This window comes from Epinephelus moara, chromosome 24 (genome assembly GCF_006386435.1).
Source record: "Epinephelus moara isolate mb chromosome 24, YSFRI_EMoa_1.0, whole genome shotgun sequence".
Lineage (NCBI taxonomy): Eukaryota > Metazoa > Chordata > Actinopteri > Perciformes > Serranidae > Epinephelus > Epinephelus moara.
The window spans coordinates 44,457,569-44,473,951 of record NC_065529.1 but is presented as its reverse complement, the minus strand read 5'-3'; the positions used below and the strand labels follow the sequence as shown (position 1 = coordinate 44,473,951).

Sequence of the window (16,383 nt, the reverse complement as noted above, 5' to 3'; positions counted from 1 at the left end):
CATTAAAACCTTGGATTTATGTGCTCTTTTTAATATATTTCTGTAATATGATATTCTGAATTTTTGCCACTGAATGTATGTCACCCCCTGGCATCTATATTTGTTTGATTTGTGTTTTTCAATAAAGAAAAAAACTTGGGACGGCCTAGAAGATGGCGGACCTCGAACGACTTCCGGTTCGAGCGAGGAGCTAGCAGTAGCACTATAAAAATAAGAGACTTGGGACGCACCCCGAGATACTACCAGCTGATAAAGACACGTCATGACGCACGTCAATGACGCTTCTGAAGAAGACTGCAGTGACAGTCGAAACATGTCGAGATAAACTACATCTCCTTAAAAACTCCTTGTCTGGAAAAAAGTAATTTTTTGGGTGGATAACAGCAGAGGTCCAGCGCCACACTAAACACTTTTTATGGAGAAAAAGATTCATGCATGCATGCATACTTGATACTATTTTAAAGCTATGTTTATTTTATTTTAAATAAAAGTCACAGCACTTTATTTTCTATACTATAATGTGCATGTAGGTCACAGCTGTAACTTTGAAACACAAATTGTTTGAATTAAAATCTCACTAAAATGTGTGTGATTTTGACCTGCCTTTGTCTTTCATTTGATCATTGCAGTTTGCAGTATCTTTGAAGACTGAAAAAGGGAATACTATATTGATGACTACTGACCAATACATAGAAATATTGAATTATTTCACCTTTGTTTTTACATGGTAGTGAGAACATTGCTACATTGCTTATTTTACTGCACAAAATATTTGGTAGGTCTTCCTGGGTCAAAAATACCTCCACAGGTGGGTTGCAGCGCAGGCTGAAACAGTTTGGGGACCCCTCTTAAGGACAGGCTCTTATCTGTCTAAGTTCAAAAGTTTTCAGTATCTATCTAATGTTACTGAAATAAGATCAGATAAGTTGAAGTTGCTGCNTCTATTGTCGGGCACGTCTAAATGCTGGATATTTGTTGAGAGACTCTGAAAGTAATTAAAGAATTTGTGTATTTCAAACCATGTTTTTCTGATTTTTTTATTTTGTAGTTTTCATTGATTGAAGGATGGAAATAAAACTTACAAAGACATTTGTATGATGCATGGACATTATTTCCTTGGACCTGTGTAGTCACATGATGCATTGCTTTTTAATACATGATAAACTGAATAGCTTTGGATCTTCAGTTTGTTGTTGGTCAGATAAAATATCTGAAGATCTCTGGCTCTGGTAAATTACACGGGCATGTTTCACTAGTTTCTGATATTTTAATGACAAAACAAATAACTGAGAAGATAATGGAAAGATGAATCATTAATGAAAGTAATTATTATTTGCAGCCCTGTCTACTTCTTTCACCACTGACTATTTGTAACAGGACACTAACTCAGGGGGGAAAGGTGACAAAGATGTGAACCCTCGGGGTAAAATGTGGATCTACAGTCAATGTCAGCATAAAGATAAAGGAATAAACACACCCTAGAATTAACATAATCATACTGCCAAAGTAACTTCAGGGGGGCATCAGCTCAGGACAAGAAAGAGCAGAGCCAGGTCCAAAACTGTATTAAAGAACATTGTACTATATTGTAACTAGTAAAAATATGTCTGGTTTTTGCTCTTTACAGCTGCTGCAACTGCTGTTTGGTCAGTTATTGTAACTAAGAGTTCACCTCTCTGTCTTAGGCTGATGGATATTTGACGCTCGCAGCTGAGTGTCGCTCAGAACACAAAGCTGAAGTCTGGTAACTGGGCTGTCTTCTTTAATGTGGGCATGAGGTGTACAGTTGGTGATGAGGACAGGTGGGGAGGGATATTTCTATTTCTGAGGGTGTGTGTGGTTTTACGGAAACAAGACAAGAGCTACTCCAGGATGGCACATCCATACGCGCAGTGGCCAGAAGGTTTGCTGTGTCTCCCAGCACAGTGTCAAGAGCATGGAGGAGACACCAGGAGACAGGCCAGTACACCAGGAGAGGTGGAGGGGGCCGTAGGAGGGCAACAACCCAGCAGCAGGACCGCTATCTGCTTCTGGAGTGTGTCAGCAGTTCCTGGATGACGAAGGCATTGATGCTATTGACTGGCCCGCCTGTTCCCCAGACCTGAATCTAATCGAGCACCTTTGGGACAGGACATCATGTATGGTAGCATCCACCGCCGCCACATCGCACCACACACTGTCAAGGAGCTGACTGATGCCCTGATCCAGGTCTGGGAGGAGATCCCCAGGGCCCAGTATTTCAAAACTTTTAATCTGGATCAGACTGGTCTAGATAGGATTAAATCTCAAAATTGGGTATTTCAAACCAGGATATGTGATCCTGATCCTAGTAAAATTGGGATATGGATTTGGTAATCCAATCCTACCCAGAATCCTGATNTGCCAAATTTCACATGGATTGACCAAGTCAGTGAGGAGAAAAACATGGAACAGACACACACACACACACACACACACACACACACACACACACACACACACACACACACACACAGAGTTTACGTCATTATATAGTAAAATGTCCCCAGATGTTGATTCCACTCGTGACAGGTGCAGACTTTCTCCTGCATCCTCAGCACACTCGCTCTGGCGGTGTCCTAATTTGTCCACTTATTGATGTTTGATCTTCAAAACACTATCAGATATTTTAAAATGGAAATTCACCCAGATCCTTTGAAGGAATTTTTAGCATAGCAGGAGAGTAAAATAAGAATCTTTCAGGATCTAATCTCAAAATAGTGAAATTTGTCACTTTATTAGCACGGAAATGAATCCTTCTCCACTGGAAGAACCCTCATCCACCCAGCTGGACTCAGTGGATGCTTGGTTAGGAACCATCTGTTGTACTTTTTCGGTTCACTATATAGAGTATAATAATTCCCACTATACATTCGGACTGCACTACAAAATGCCTCAGTCACTATATAATGGACTATATGGTGAGTGGTAAGTGATGTCAGACACAGCCATTGTCTACGGAGCAGCTCCAGACATTATACAGGTTCCAGACTAACTTCTCTGGTTTCTGTCTTTAATAGAGAGCAGCTCATGTTCACAAATATTGATTAAACACTTCTAGGTCATGGAAATAACATATTGGAATTATTAATTTAGGGGGTGTTCCCCTTCAAACCTGAGAGCTGCTTTCTCATTTTTCACACAGCCACCTTCAAAGACTAATAACTGCAACACAGTACAAACAGTTTAGATGAATGAAATTAAATGGTATCTGTTCTCAACAGCACCACTGGCCGGTGAAGCTGTAATGTTGTACAGGAATTAATCTTTTTTTTAAAGCTAAAGATCCAAACATTTACTTGTTTCATGCTTCTTAAATATGAGAATTTTTGTAACTGTCTGAGACATTTTTGACTAAAATATCATTGAAATGCTTTTTTATATTTTCTGTCATCATTTCATTAACGTTTTGAGAAGTGATTACAAATGTAAGAANATCCATTCCACACACCTGAGCCAGATGAAAAAGAGGGAGAGAAGGAGAGAGGTCGAGTTTCGGTCTTTGATGAATGAAGCCTTATTGTTTTGCTGCTATTAAACAATGAGAGACATGTTTTCTCCATTTACTTAATAGCATAAATATTCACACTACTGCGCACGGGGAGACAGAGACCTCCTCTGCTCCAGACACACTCAGCACCTTGGACAGCACGGCACACCTGACTGTTGTCGATGTGTTTTCAATCATTTTGTTTTAAATCTGGACATGTGCAGGTGGACTCAGCCAGTGCTGAGAGAGGTCCTATGTCTGCCTGTTGGAGAGATAGAGAGAAGATGAAAGCGTCAAATTGCGGTAAAAGATGTTGTATAAAAGACAGACTACAACTTTTTTTCCTTGTCCCCCCCCTGGAATTATTCTCTAAAATTTTACTGTTTATTGTCCCCCCCCAACTATGAAATGGGATTTTCGCCCCTGCTGATGGTTATGACCAACTCACATCATGCAATTCTGGCTTTATATGTATTGTGTACTATAAAGCAACTAGATGGATATGAATCATTATGGAAACTGACCTATATTTCCCAACATTCTCACATCTGTGTCAATGAAATGTTGTGTAGTACTTTGAACAACATAGACATTTCATTAGTCATTTAGCTGACACTTCAAAAGCAACTTTGAATTGCTTTTGTAGTGAATTCACAATTGCATCTATTGTCTAAAACAAGTGACAAACAACATAATCTTGTGCTGAAGGCAACATGAAGAATAGCAAAATAAAAATAGATGAGGGGTAAAAATACAAGTGGGATGATCATGGTAGTCAGCCTATATCCAAAGACCTCAAATCCAGGATTCTGTGATCCTGATCTTGTGGAGACAGTATCAGAATGATCCTATCTGACAATTCTTTGGAAAAACCAGGACCAAATCTACAAGATCAATTTGATCTGGGATAACAAAAAGGAGGACTACAAAATCCAGATCATTCTGATCCAGATTAAAAGTTTTGAAATACTGGGCCCAGGAGACCATCCGTCGTCTCATCAGGAGCATGCTCAGATGCTGTAGGGAATGTATGCAGGCACGTGGAGGCCACACACACTACTGAGCCACATGATGAGTTGTCCTGAGGAAAGTTGGATCAGCCTGTGATCTGATTTTTCCACTTTGATTTTGGGTTATGATTCTGAATCCAGTCCTAAATGAGTTAATGATTTTGATTTCCATGGATTGTTCTTACATTATTTTGTTCTCAATGTATTACACTGTGTAGTCAATAAAGATTTTCATCTGGAATATTTCATTCATCAAGATCTGGGATGTGTGATTTAAGTGTTCCCTTCATTTCTTTGAGCAGTGTATATACATACAGCCAGACTACATCACCATACAATCCAATATACCTCATCTTTCAATATAATGTACAAACAGGTTCCTACAACAACGTAGGGCTTATTAAACTGAGGAGGAAGCTGCATATTACTATTTAACTAGGCATGGCAGCTTAGAGCAAATGATGGAGCCCTTGATTAGCTACACTCAGTTAACAGAAAATGCCTGATCATGATCTGAACACAATATTTGGACACATTAGCCACTCTAAAAGGTGGACAACAGCATAACTCACGACTTACAGTGTTAAAGTCAGCATCAAACACATAAACACAGACCACTACTGTCGTCAAAATGACATGATAATTAGCATAAAGCAGAGAAACTTGGCGTGGTATTTTAACAGTGTGGATTAGGAAAGAAATGTAAGATTTCCACATGAAATCCAAAGAGGAGCAAACAAACAGTTATTAACAGGAAGTCAGCATCACATGGATTTACTCCACAGCTCTGTAACTCCAGCCTAAATCACACACACATGGTAACTGTGCTCCCTCTGCTCCTTTGACCCACACTAGTGCCATTAATATGGCTCACCAGCAGGTGGCGCTTATGAACTGCACCATATCTGTAGTGCTGTGAAAAGCAGGTAATGCAGTCCTTCACTAATATAAAACTATTATACAGCCATAGATTTGGTGCTTCTTATTCTCACAGTCCCAGTAGAGTTCAAGCCTTTATAACAGTTACAGACGGGGCTCAGATATGAAGTTTACAAACTAATTTTACAACCTCTACAACTAAAAGAAAAACTGCCACAAGGTCATTTTAATTCAGCTTCTGTTGTTTTCAGTAAACTCTTAGGCAACATAATTAAACTAATTTAACAAAGGTCTATTTAGCTAATTATCTACATTTTTTAAATCATATCAGGGAAAGAGCGACTGTGAAACTCTGGGCTGATACCAATACAGATGTTTTCTTTGTTGTTATTTATTCCCTCTTTTATTCCGAGGAAACAAAAGATTTATTGTTATATTATGTTTTAAAAAAGCGTAATTGTTCTGAAGCCATTCATTCCTTCATCACACTGCCTTTGATTCAGTCATGAATTTGCCTTTATAACTTTCTTTCACGTGAAAAACATGTTTTTAATAAGTGCTTCAAAAGCCTTTTTACTAAATATAAAATACATCAGAATTCCCTCATAATTATTATATATATTTCTATATACTGTATTTATCTGTTTCTCGTCCAAAACTACATTCTACATGATTACAAGATACATTTGAACAACAACCAAACCTCCGTCAGTGAAGTTAAAGTAGAAATAACATTCACTAAATTAAAACAACTCAGCCTAATCAGACTGATTAACAGTCACAAGCCTGACACGTCATCATATGAGCCATGTAAAGTTATCATGATGACAGAGACTGTTACCTTGAAGCACACAGACAGACAGACAGACAGACAGAGACTGACCTCATTGAACTCCCCGGGACTTTAAATATAGAAGTTTTTACAGCTCATTTCAGCCAAAATATCCGAGCATCATATAAACAGTAAGTTACAGTGTCATGACTCACCTCCATACTGTCACCACCAGTTTATCCACAGACTGTAGCTCATATCTCAATCCTTGAACGACTTCATGAACCCTGCCCTTTGAATCTTCTTCTTCCTTTTTGTATTGGGGTTTTCCTACTTCACCATTCTTTAAATTGTTCCCAGGGTTTCTGTATGAGAGCATGAAATAAACACATGTTCTCCTGTTTCAATATCACAGTTAAAGAAACATACATGTGTTCTGAACATTAAATCCTGAAGGGTAAAAATCATTCATTCATTCATTCATTCATCTCAATTTGAAAACTGTTGATTGGTCAAAGAGATTCAAAACATTATTTCTCAGAGACTGAGCAGGCTATAAACCGTTTGTTAAGATGGATCGAATGGATTTGTTTGAACATCTTTTGTCAAGCAAATGAAATCCATTCATAAAGCGTGAGTGGATGGGATGGGGACTGAGAGTGCAATGACGTGTTTTTGGCTGAGACAAGAAATGCTTTGGACATGTTCTTTATGAGACAGTTAAACTCTGTGAGGTTACAATCAAAACTGAATTCATAACAAAACTCATGATAAGAAATTATTTACAGTTTGTATCTAATATGTCCATCATGCACCAGATAATTCTGTCCATCCAGGTCCTCTAACACAGGGATTTCCTTTATGTGGATTATCTGTTGCCTCCTCCTCCTCCTCCTCCTCCTCCATTTCACAACAGCTGGCATGCTTCAAGCTGCATTACTGCCCCCTCTGGTTATACCCGTCCTGTCTGACCTGTCCAGGGTGAACCCCACCTCTCACCCAGTGTCAGCTGGGACAGCCTCCAGCGCCCCCGTGACCCCTAACAGGATAAGTGGTTCATAAGATCAATTCTAAGATTTATTTTTAGCCTTTTAACATGAAGATCAATGAGGAAGAGTCATTAAACAAATGTCTTTGTTCCAAAACTTCCAGAAGCTTCAATCTTTACACAGACTGTGAGAGAGTGTATCTGACAGACCAAACACACCAGGACTATTAAAGGCAAAGTACTTTTATTTGTAGAGCACATTTCATACACCAGGACTATTGTTGGTGCTGTGCTTCATCTGGAAGCTTTAAACCATCCCAAGAATACACACAGTGAGTTTACCTTTAATCCCCAAACCACCAGATGCTCCAATGATTGAAATACTTTATGACACACATGATGACATATAATAATATCCACACATGTATCAGCAAATACACAAAAACAGTCAAAGGCCACGATTCATAAAACAAGGTGAGAATGGCACAACAACCATCTTCATCTGAAACTGTCACAGTCAGACTCTCGCTTGGCTCCTTCTCAAACATACACCTCAGTCTTTACTGCACAGTGTTCCATTATCACCATCGACAGGATTAAAGATCCTTCAGCCTCGTACTGGGAGCATCTGACTCCTGCTCAGCAAATATAAAGAAGTGAAGCAGGGCAGCGAGTTAACAAGTTAAATACAAAAATAACATTCAATTTAATTTTTTTAATTTTAAAATTTTTTTTTTTTACACAACTCTGCAGTTATAAAATATTCAAACTCAAGCGATAAAATATTTACAGTAATAATATATTCAGTCACATCTCATGTGGAGCTGAGGACCTTTTAAAAGGACAAATATCAGTGCACTCATCCAAACAAAGTGCAACATTCATATTTAAAATTCCTGTTTTAATGACAAATCAAATGTCATAATGATTTCTCAATAACCTGCATATTCTCATCTAAATCACATTTATATCAACACACATGTATTAAATCTATGAAAGTCACTAGTATGTAAAAAATGAGTTCATGTTTGTGGTCATGATCCAACTTGTTGCTCTGACAGCTGCTCCACATGAATTTTAAAACTGCTTCAAGCTTAAAGGGGAACTACGCCTAGTTTCAGAATTCATACATGTTATTCCTCTGGTCTAAGACAGTCCAAATATATTAGTAATCATGAACAACTCTCTCCCAAATCCTGCAGTCTGCAGCTGCTCCACAGACAATGAATGGTGGGAGATGCTGCAGAGCAGTGGTTCCCAACTGGTGGGTCGTGGTCCAAAAGTGGGTCACAGGCTCATTCTGAATGGACCACAAGTGACTTGCTAACATATCAGCTTTGTAAAAACCACACTTTATTCTTAAGTACAGTGAATTTCCAGCACAGAGCTTTTATTTTGAAGTGCTGTTTCCTGTAGAGAGTGTGAGTAACAAACAGCTACTTGACAGAGACAGAAACTAGCTTGAGACGGGGCCAAACGTCTCAAGCTAGCTCGCTGTATGACGCTGACTATATGAAACTGTGTGGACCTTGAACTAATGACTGAGGAGAAATCTGGACCCAGTGGCTGAACCAGTTGGGAACCAGTGCTGTAGGTGACACTGAGAGCACTCAGGGGAATGTTCTGAACATACGGGAACATTTTCTGTTTCAGAACTGAGAACACTGAAATAGAATAAAGCTCATTTAGGTCTAAAAAAAGCAAACAAACATTCTGTGGCTCCATAAAATCAGGTCTCTGTCTGTGGAGCAGCTCCAGACTTTATACCCTATGACATCACAAGCCTGTGACTTTCTTAATATCAAACTCTTATTAAACTCTTATTAGACTTATTAACTCTCCTAGACCATGGAAATAACAGTGGAATTCTTAAATTGGGTGGTGTTACCCTTTAAGTTTGTGAAATCTCATGTTTGGTTTTAGTTCTTAAAAATGTCCTGACTTCAGCCAGTGTGATTTTATCTTTCTTCGGACTCTAAGTGACGTAAATAAATATAATAAACATCAATATGATCCTTTAAAAAACTTCTTGTAAGTCACTTTAGTTTCATCAGGTTCTTTTTGTGAGTTCTGTCATCTCATTATCATGTCGATTTCATTTCCATCTGTTTGGTTGAGTTGTTGTGTCGCTACATCTCCTTCATTCAGCTGCTATAATGTCTTCAACATCAGTTGTATTTTCACTCCTTATGGACCACAGTGTGACAGACAGAAAATATAAAGGTGATACATAAATGAGATGGTGATACATAATAGTAGAAATGGGAAAATAAAAATAAAACAATAAAAAGCACCAAGCAGATCTCAACAATCATGCTGAGCTGCACTGACCTGAGACACAGAAAAACATTCTGTAATAAATCACAACCTTTGTCAAACTTATTAAATCTTTGTTGGTCTGTCAGAGTGGTGTTGACTCGTTGAAGCTGCAGATTGTAATGTGATATTAACACGTTTATCTTGTAATGTGCATTTTGTCAATCCCACTCTGTAGGTTGAACCAACAACTGAGTGTAATAAGTTTTACAAAGATCTCCTCCGTAGATTACGTATCTACATTTTACACTGTTCAGTATATCAGTCCCTCCAGGATGTTGTGATGCTGCGATCACAACAATTAACGTGTTTCTGCACAACCTTGCATTTTCTCCAGTCACCGAAACTTTATCGCAAATTCAAATTTAACTATTTAAAGCTGGTAAAAATCTCATTTCAGTGTAGAGCTGCGTGCAGCGCATTATTTTTATTTTTACCTTCTTTTACTGTATTGTTCATTTTTATTCTATTTTATTTATTTATTTACTCTCTTTTTGTTCTACTGAGTTTTTATCTTTTTTGTTAGTTTGTTCTATTGTGGTTGGTTTGCTTTTATAATATTTTATTGTTTTGTGTCTGTGTCATTCCAATTTTGCCATGTGAAGCACGTTGGGCTGCACGTTTGTATGAAAGGTGCTATATAAATAAAGTTGAACTGAGCTGTTCAGACATTGGTGTGAGATTAACGGCTCAGTGTCAGATGTCAACCACTGCTGCAGAGCTTCTGCCCAAGCTGCAAAATATAACAAGCAGGGACGTCATCACGTTTTGTTGTGTTAGTGTAGATTGTAATTCTATAGGTAACATTTAGAGTCTGAGACACCACAACAATCACAAAACTGCCTGTGAAATCCTGGAAGGACTGATTTACACACACACACACACACACACACACACACACACACACACACACACACACACACACACACACACACACACACACACACACNCTGATTTACACACTCACACACACACACACACACACACACACACACACACACACACACACACACACACACACACACACACACACACACACACACACACACACACAGAGCTAAACATCTGGTGACCTCAGGGGGAGCACTGAAGAGTCTGTACATGAAGCGTCTCTCTGGTTAGATGAACTGTTTTCCTTCAGACGAGAACCTGCAGCAAAGAAAAGTTTATATTACATAAAGTCAACTTTTACAGTAAATAGAAATAATTTTCATGGCCCACCTAAAAATACTTTTGTTTGGTCCTTCAAGTCTGTTTTCAAACAGTTAATACTGAGACTGATTCAGCAGCTCATAAATTAATTTATGTTTCACAGATATTATTATTATTATTATTATTATTATTATCATCATTATTAATACAACAACAATAATAATAATAATAATAATAGTTCTGACAGTCGGTTCGCTTTAATGAAATCAGTGTGAGAGCTAATCCAAAATATAATTTGCTGAATGATAAACTGTCATGAATTAAGATTACTGATCTAGAGGAGCCCTTTTGTTTTATTGTTTTACATAATGTAAGGCCTCCACTTTGAAATGTGAGTGAAGGAATTAAATGATCAATTACAGTAACAGATTCATGACTGTGCTATATTTACTTTAATTTAATAAATCAGTATTAAGACCAGAGGCTTCACGTAAATACTAACAGAACTGTTCATATCTGAGGAGACAAAAAGAGTCAAGACATGAGATAGTTAGAGATTGCTGATCAATCAATTATATAAACTCACCTCTATTGCAGTTTACTGTGATGGACTTTGTAGCTACAAGCAGAGCTTGAACTACAACAACAGCAACAGCTCCTAAAACCAAACCACCAAACCATCCAACAGCCACTTTGCTGGATGAGTCCTCACACACTGTCTCTGAAACACATGACAAAAAGCAAATGTAAAACTCAAAATGTAACTGCATATCAGGTACAGCACATCGGTCACAGACTACACACAACAACAATTAAAGGAGTCTAAAAATCTTTGAAAACACACAAACAATTAAAATTCTTTGACAATTAAATCTCAAAGAAAGAAATCTCACCTCTGATAAACACAAATGTCTCCTCATGAGTCTGATGACTGATTTCCTCCTGTGTCACCACACAGCGGTAGAGGTCACTCTTGGTCACTCTGGTGTTGAGGGTGATGTAGTGGCGGCCTTCTCTCTCTGAGACCTGCGGCTCCTCAGCAGGAAGTTTGTTTCCAGCACTGTCCTGCCACTGAAGATGTGGCTCTGGAGAGGCACCTCGAACCTCACACTGCAGCAGCACCCCCACTGTGGCATTCAGCGTCCTGATGTACGGCTTTGGAGTTGCAGCTGTGAACACAGGATAAACAAAAGCTTATTAAGGACGGAAATACAAATGTAATGATGGGATGTTTTTGTGTTTATACCTGCCTGTGGAATACACTGTATTATACACTTTAACTTCACATCCCAGCAGTTTGAGAGGACACGAGTTTTCAACAGTTTTACCTCTTTTGGGAAATTTAGAACTTGACCACTGAAAGTCTCAGATTCTTGAAATATTTATTTGTTCTGATCCTGGTTCTCAAACTATGATACTGAGGTGTGGAGCAATTGCTGAAATATTTTTTTTAAATGTTAAATTACTCTGAATATACATATATATATATACATATATACATATATGTATATAAATATAATGCTATCAAGACACATTTTAAATGAAAGTACTTAAACTATGATCCCTGAAATGTAATTTAAAATGAGTTTTGCCTTTGCTGTAATATTTTGTATTGATATCAGCCTGCTATGTTGTCATGTAGCCTGCGCATGTGTCTGTGATAAGTTTCAAGCTAAACTGTGACGGCAAGTTGGAAAGTGGAGCTAAAATTAATGTTTTAAAAACACTGCAATTATGACTTTAAATGGAAACTATTTGGAAGAGAAGTGTGGATGAGGATTAGAATATTTCAAGCAGCTCTGTGGAAACTGAAGCGGACGACACTGAACTGAGCACAGGCACTAGTGGCTACTTGAGCAGCGTTAATGAAGTTTCCACAGCACCTGATGAGGGTCTGGCCCTTATGGTGTGGAAGAGTTTAAGTGCCAGTTCTTGTACCACCCCTTTGACCAGCTTGGCTGTGGTCGACAACAGACGACAATAAATAATCTTCTGCTGAGGAATAAACCTGCCTCCTGCCTGAAATGAATAGGGTAGGCCTTCTGTATTTTAACATTGATTATAGTGGTGGTATCTGGAGAGATTAATATTTTCTGAGGCTGTGTACAAGTTTGAGAAGCACTGGTCTAGATCTATGAAACAATTTCTATGGCACTACATCTGCAGTAAAAGATAATCGATTATCTGTAGATCAATATATTTATTAATCAGAAAAGTAATAACTGATGATATTTGTCATTCAGCGACCACAAATATATTCATCTTTATCATCTATATTATCTTTGGATTGTTATTTGGACAAAAGAAGGTTTGAAGACGTCCACACTGGGCTCTGGGACCTCATGAAGGCATTTTCACTACTTTCTGACAACTGTGAATCAAACCACTAATCAAGTAATCAAACAAAATCAATAGGATTACTGTAGGGCTGCAGCTAAAAGTTCCATTATTGAGGAAAGTACAATGTTTAGTTAGTTTTGTTCTGTCAAGCTAAATTCAAATATGAAAGATTTACACAGACAGATTATTTCATGACACAGCAGCAGCAGCAAACAAACAAAACCACAATGAACACAAGAAACAAATATCAAAAACAAAAGTGCCGACATAAGAGTTACAATAAAAAGTATGCAATTATTATTATTATTGTTGTTGTTATTTATTATTATTATTATGTCCAATCAAACAATACTGTGGACTTTACAGCTGCAGAGAACCAAATCAGACTGAAGGTGAGTGATCTTCTTAGCTTGTTAACATGTTAAATGAATAAAGCTCATTCCCCCTCTGCTGCTGTCTGCCTGCTACACTGTGTGAGGACAATCAAAGTAAACTGTAGGTACTGTATCTAAAGATCTGACTGATTCTGAGGTCTACAGAGTTGCAGCAAAGTGACATCATCACCTGGGTTTTCTCCTGATCGGTCCTTTAAGATGGGCTCTGAAAGACAAAGAGGAACATTCATTTGTGGGTGATATCATGAACTTGTCAAATGTTCTTAGTTTTGGAGTTTCAACAGTTACAATGAAGCAAAAGCACAAATTCTCACTCACTCACACACACACACACACACACACACACACACACACACACACACACACACACACGCGTAATGAGGGAGCTGCTTTTTCTCTTTACAGCTTGTTTTTGCCGTTTGATCAGTTTTAAGACAGGGCTTAGATATGACTGATTTAACAACCTTTACAACTGAAAAAAAACAGTAGGAAATAAGGCACCCAAATATTGGCATTTTGTCAATAAATAAATAATAAAATAACACAAATGTAGTCTAATGTAATGCTCCATCATGAGACCCTGACCTGTTCACTCCTGAACTACAGCAGAGGCAGACAGCTTGTATGGAAAGAAAAGACCATGTAGAGGAGGAAGAGGAGAAATAAGGTGTCAGGTAAATGTTCTGATACCAACAGCAGCACAGGCTGACAGGAGGTGGGGTTTATACGGTGGAGAATGTGCTGTGAGGAGTTCAGCTGCTCCAATAACTCCATGAAATCTGCAGCTTTGCACATGCACATTTACAAAAGTGTTGTGAACAAGCACAATACATTTATGTTTAAGTTTTTTAAGGAAGGAGGACGAGCAACCAAGAGATTTGCCTGAAGGAGACATGAAATCAGACCTTAAACAATAAGGCTGATGTCATTGTGTATTTTTCTTACTCTCAGCAAATCTTGAGAAAAGATCAAAACCAACATTGTGTTTTATAGGGAGGTCAGAAAGTGCTGAGACAGACTGTCTGTGGCTCTCAGCACCAAGCTGGAGATGTACATCTTTAAAACAGGTCACAGATATATAGATTTATGTTTGTAAAGGTCTCAGTAAAACAGATTCTCACTGTAGTTTTGTCAAATAAACAGAATGAAATAGTTCATTTGGTGGGGACTATTTTCTGCAGTGGATTAATCTATATATGCTGCTTTATGTACAGCAGCAGGGCGGTGTGTGTGGATTGAGTCAAAATCAACTACAGTGTGTGTGTTCATGGTAATGAAAGAACATGTGTGACTCACTGATGTGTTTTTAACCACAATGGAGCTCTATGGCACAGAGGAGGAAGAAGAAGTGCACCATCATCATCACAGTTTCAAGGTGGACACCCAAGATTAGAGTCACCAATTCAGTATGTGACCAAATGTCTCTCCTTCACTTCCTGAGATATGACGCTGAGTAAAGGCCAGGAACGTGTTTAATGCAGAACATTATGATGTCACAGTGACATTGACCTTTGACCTTTTGGATATAGAATGTCATCACTCCATCATTTTATCCTATCAAACATTTGTGTGAAATTTTGTCATAATTACAAATAAATTATTTATTTGTATAAGTTATGGCCAAAAATGTGTTTTGTGACGTCACAGTGACCTGTGACCTTTGACCATTCAAATTCTATTCAATTCATTCTTGAGTCCAATTAGACATCTGTGCAAAAATGTGAGGACATCATTTAAGGCCTTCATAAAATTAGACAGACACAAGGTCACAGTGACCTCAACTACCAAATAAAAAAAAGAAATGGTGGAAACCTATCGCTGGAGCAAAGGTGTAAAAAAGTACAGATTATGAACAGCCTCACATCCTTTAAATTCAACTCAATTCTTATTTAAAATGAAAACACAGTTCAAATCAGTGAATAAAAATTACAACAGATGTGTAACGACCCCTTGTGTAATTATCACTGCTTCCATCAGTACAAGAGGTCAGACTGTTGCTGCTTCAAGTGCTTTGTATCAGTCACATTAACCAACAAAGTAAATGTCACCGACTGACTGTAGGATTATTACCAGGTCATTTTATCCTAATAACATCTCAGAAAGTGTCACAGAGTTGATTCCAAAACTGAGTCTCAACATAAATGTAACATTATAATATTAAAGAGTTTCTGTGCTGTGTTTATATCTTGTCAGGTCTGAGATACACGTGGTGCTGCTTTCAAATCAGTCCTGAAGTTAAGGGAAAAAAATCTCAAAAACTGTACTGTAACTGTACAAATAAATATACAGTAGTTATTCATATGTTTCATCAACATGTTGGATATGTAATTAAAGTCAAACATGTGTAACTCATCGTCAGTGACTTAAACAGAAGACTGAATGAACAAAGAAGAACAGCTGGGGTCAAACCTAAAATAACAGCTGGAGATCTTTAACTGTTTCATTAAAGTACTCACCAACAACAAGCTCAATGTGGAATGTCTGACGTGGTTGAAGACGTGGAAAATCACAGGTGTAGTTTCCTTTGTCAGTCACCGTCGTATTTCTGATGATGATGGAGGCGTTGCCATGTTTCAGTTCTTCTGGAAAATGAAAGACTCGACCTTTGAACTCCTCACTCTGTCCTGGACGACCGTTGTTGTAATGGATGCCTGCATCATAATAGAACACCTCCTTCCGACGACCATCTTTCTGAGCAGCTTTCCTCCAGTCAAAGAGCTTTGCTGAAATGCTCTCCTTGGTGCTGAGGGAACAGGGTAACACAGCATCACTCCCTTCTTTGACGACCACTGTGATGTCACCTGACCCTGAAAGATGAAGCATATTTTAATCATTATGTTTAAACACAGAAAGTCAGGTCAGGTTACATCCTCTGTCTGCAGCTATTTGTTGACCCCCTCTGACAAAAGCTCTTGTTTGCCCCCCAGTGGTGAACTGCTCCAGGAGGTGCAGACAGTCTGTTGCATCATCTGTCTTTTCTTCAGTACTCTGCTCAAAGACTCTCATACAGGCAGGAAACTGCA

The 16,383-nt window shown here is 38.3% G+C and overlaps 1 protein-coding gene across 1 annotated transcript; it reads right to left on the bottom strand.

The window, feature by feature from the left end:
* Positions 1-7,371: 7,371 nt before the first annotated feature.
* On the bottom strand, positions 7,372-16,183 carry LOC126385924 (butyrophilin subfamily 3 member A2-like). The gene is made up of 5 exons (XM_050037968.1): positions 15,817-16,183; positions 13,530-13,565; positions 11,519-11,794; positions 11,212-11,346; positions 7,372-10,622 (listed from the first exon to the last, which is right to left on the bottom strand). Exons 1-5 carry the CDS (start codon positions 16,181-16,183, stop codon positions 10,531-10,533), a joined length of 906 nt encoding a protein of 301 aa, XP_049893925.1. The 3' UTR covers positions 7,372-10,530.
* Positions 16,184-16,383: the final 200 nt, after the last annotated feature.

Bases quoted from the DNA above. Each gene is read 5' to 3' on its own strand.
- LOC126385924 (XM_050037968.1), bottom strand. From the start codon at position 16,183: ATGCTTCATCTTTCAGGGTCAGGTGACATCACAGTGGTCGTCAAAGAA. The intron at 11,795-13,529 runs GTGATGATGTCA...CTGTGTTCACAG, and splicing joins CCGATCAGGAGAAAACCCAG to CTGCAACTCCAAAGCCGTAC. The intron at 10,623-11,211 runs GTGAGTTTATAT...TCTTTGCTGCAG, and splicing joins CACAGTAAACTGCAATAGAG to GTTCTCGTCTGAAGGAAAAC.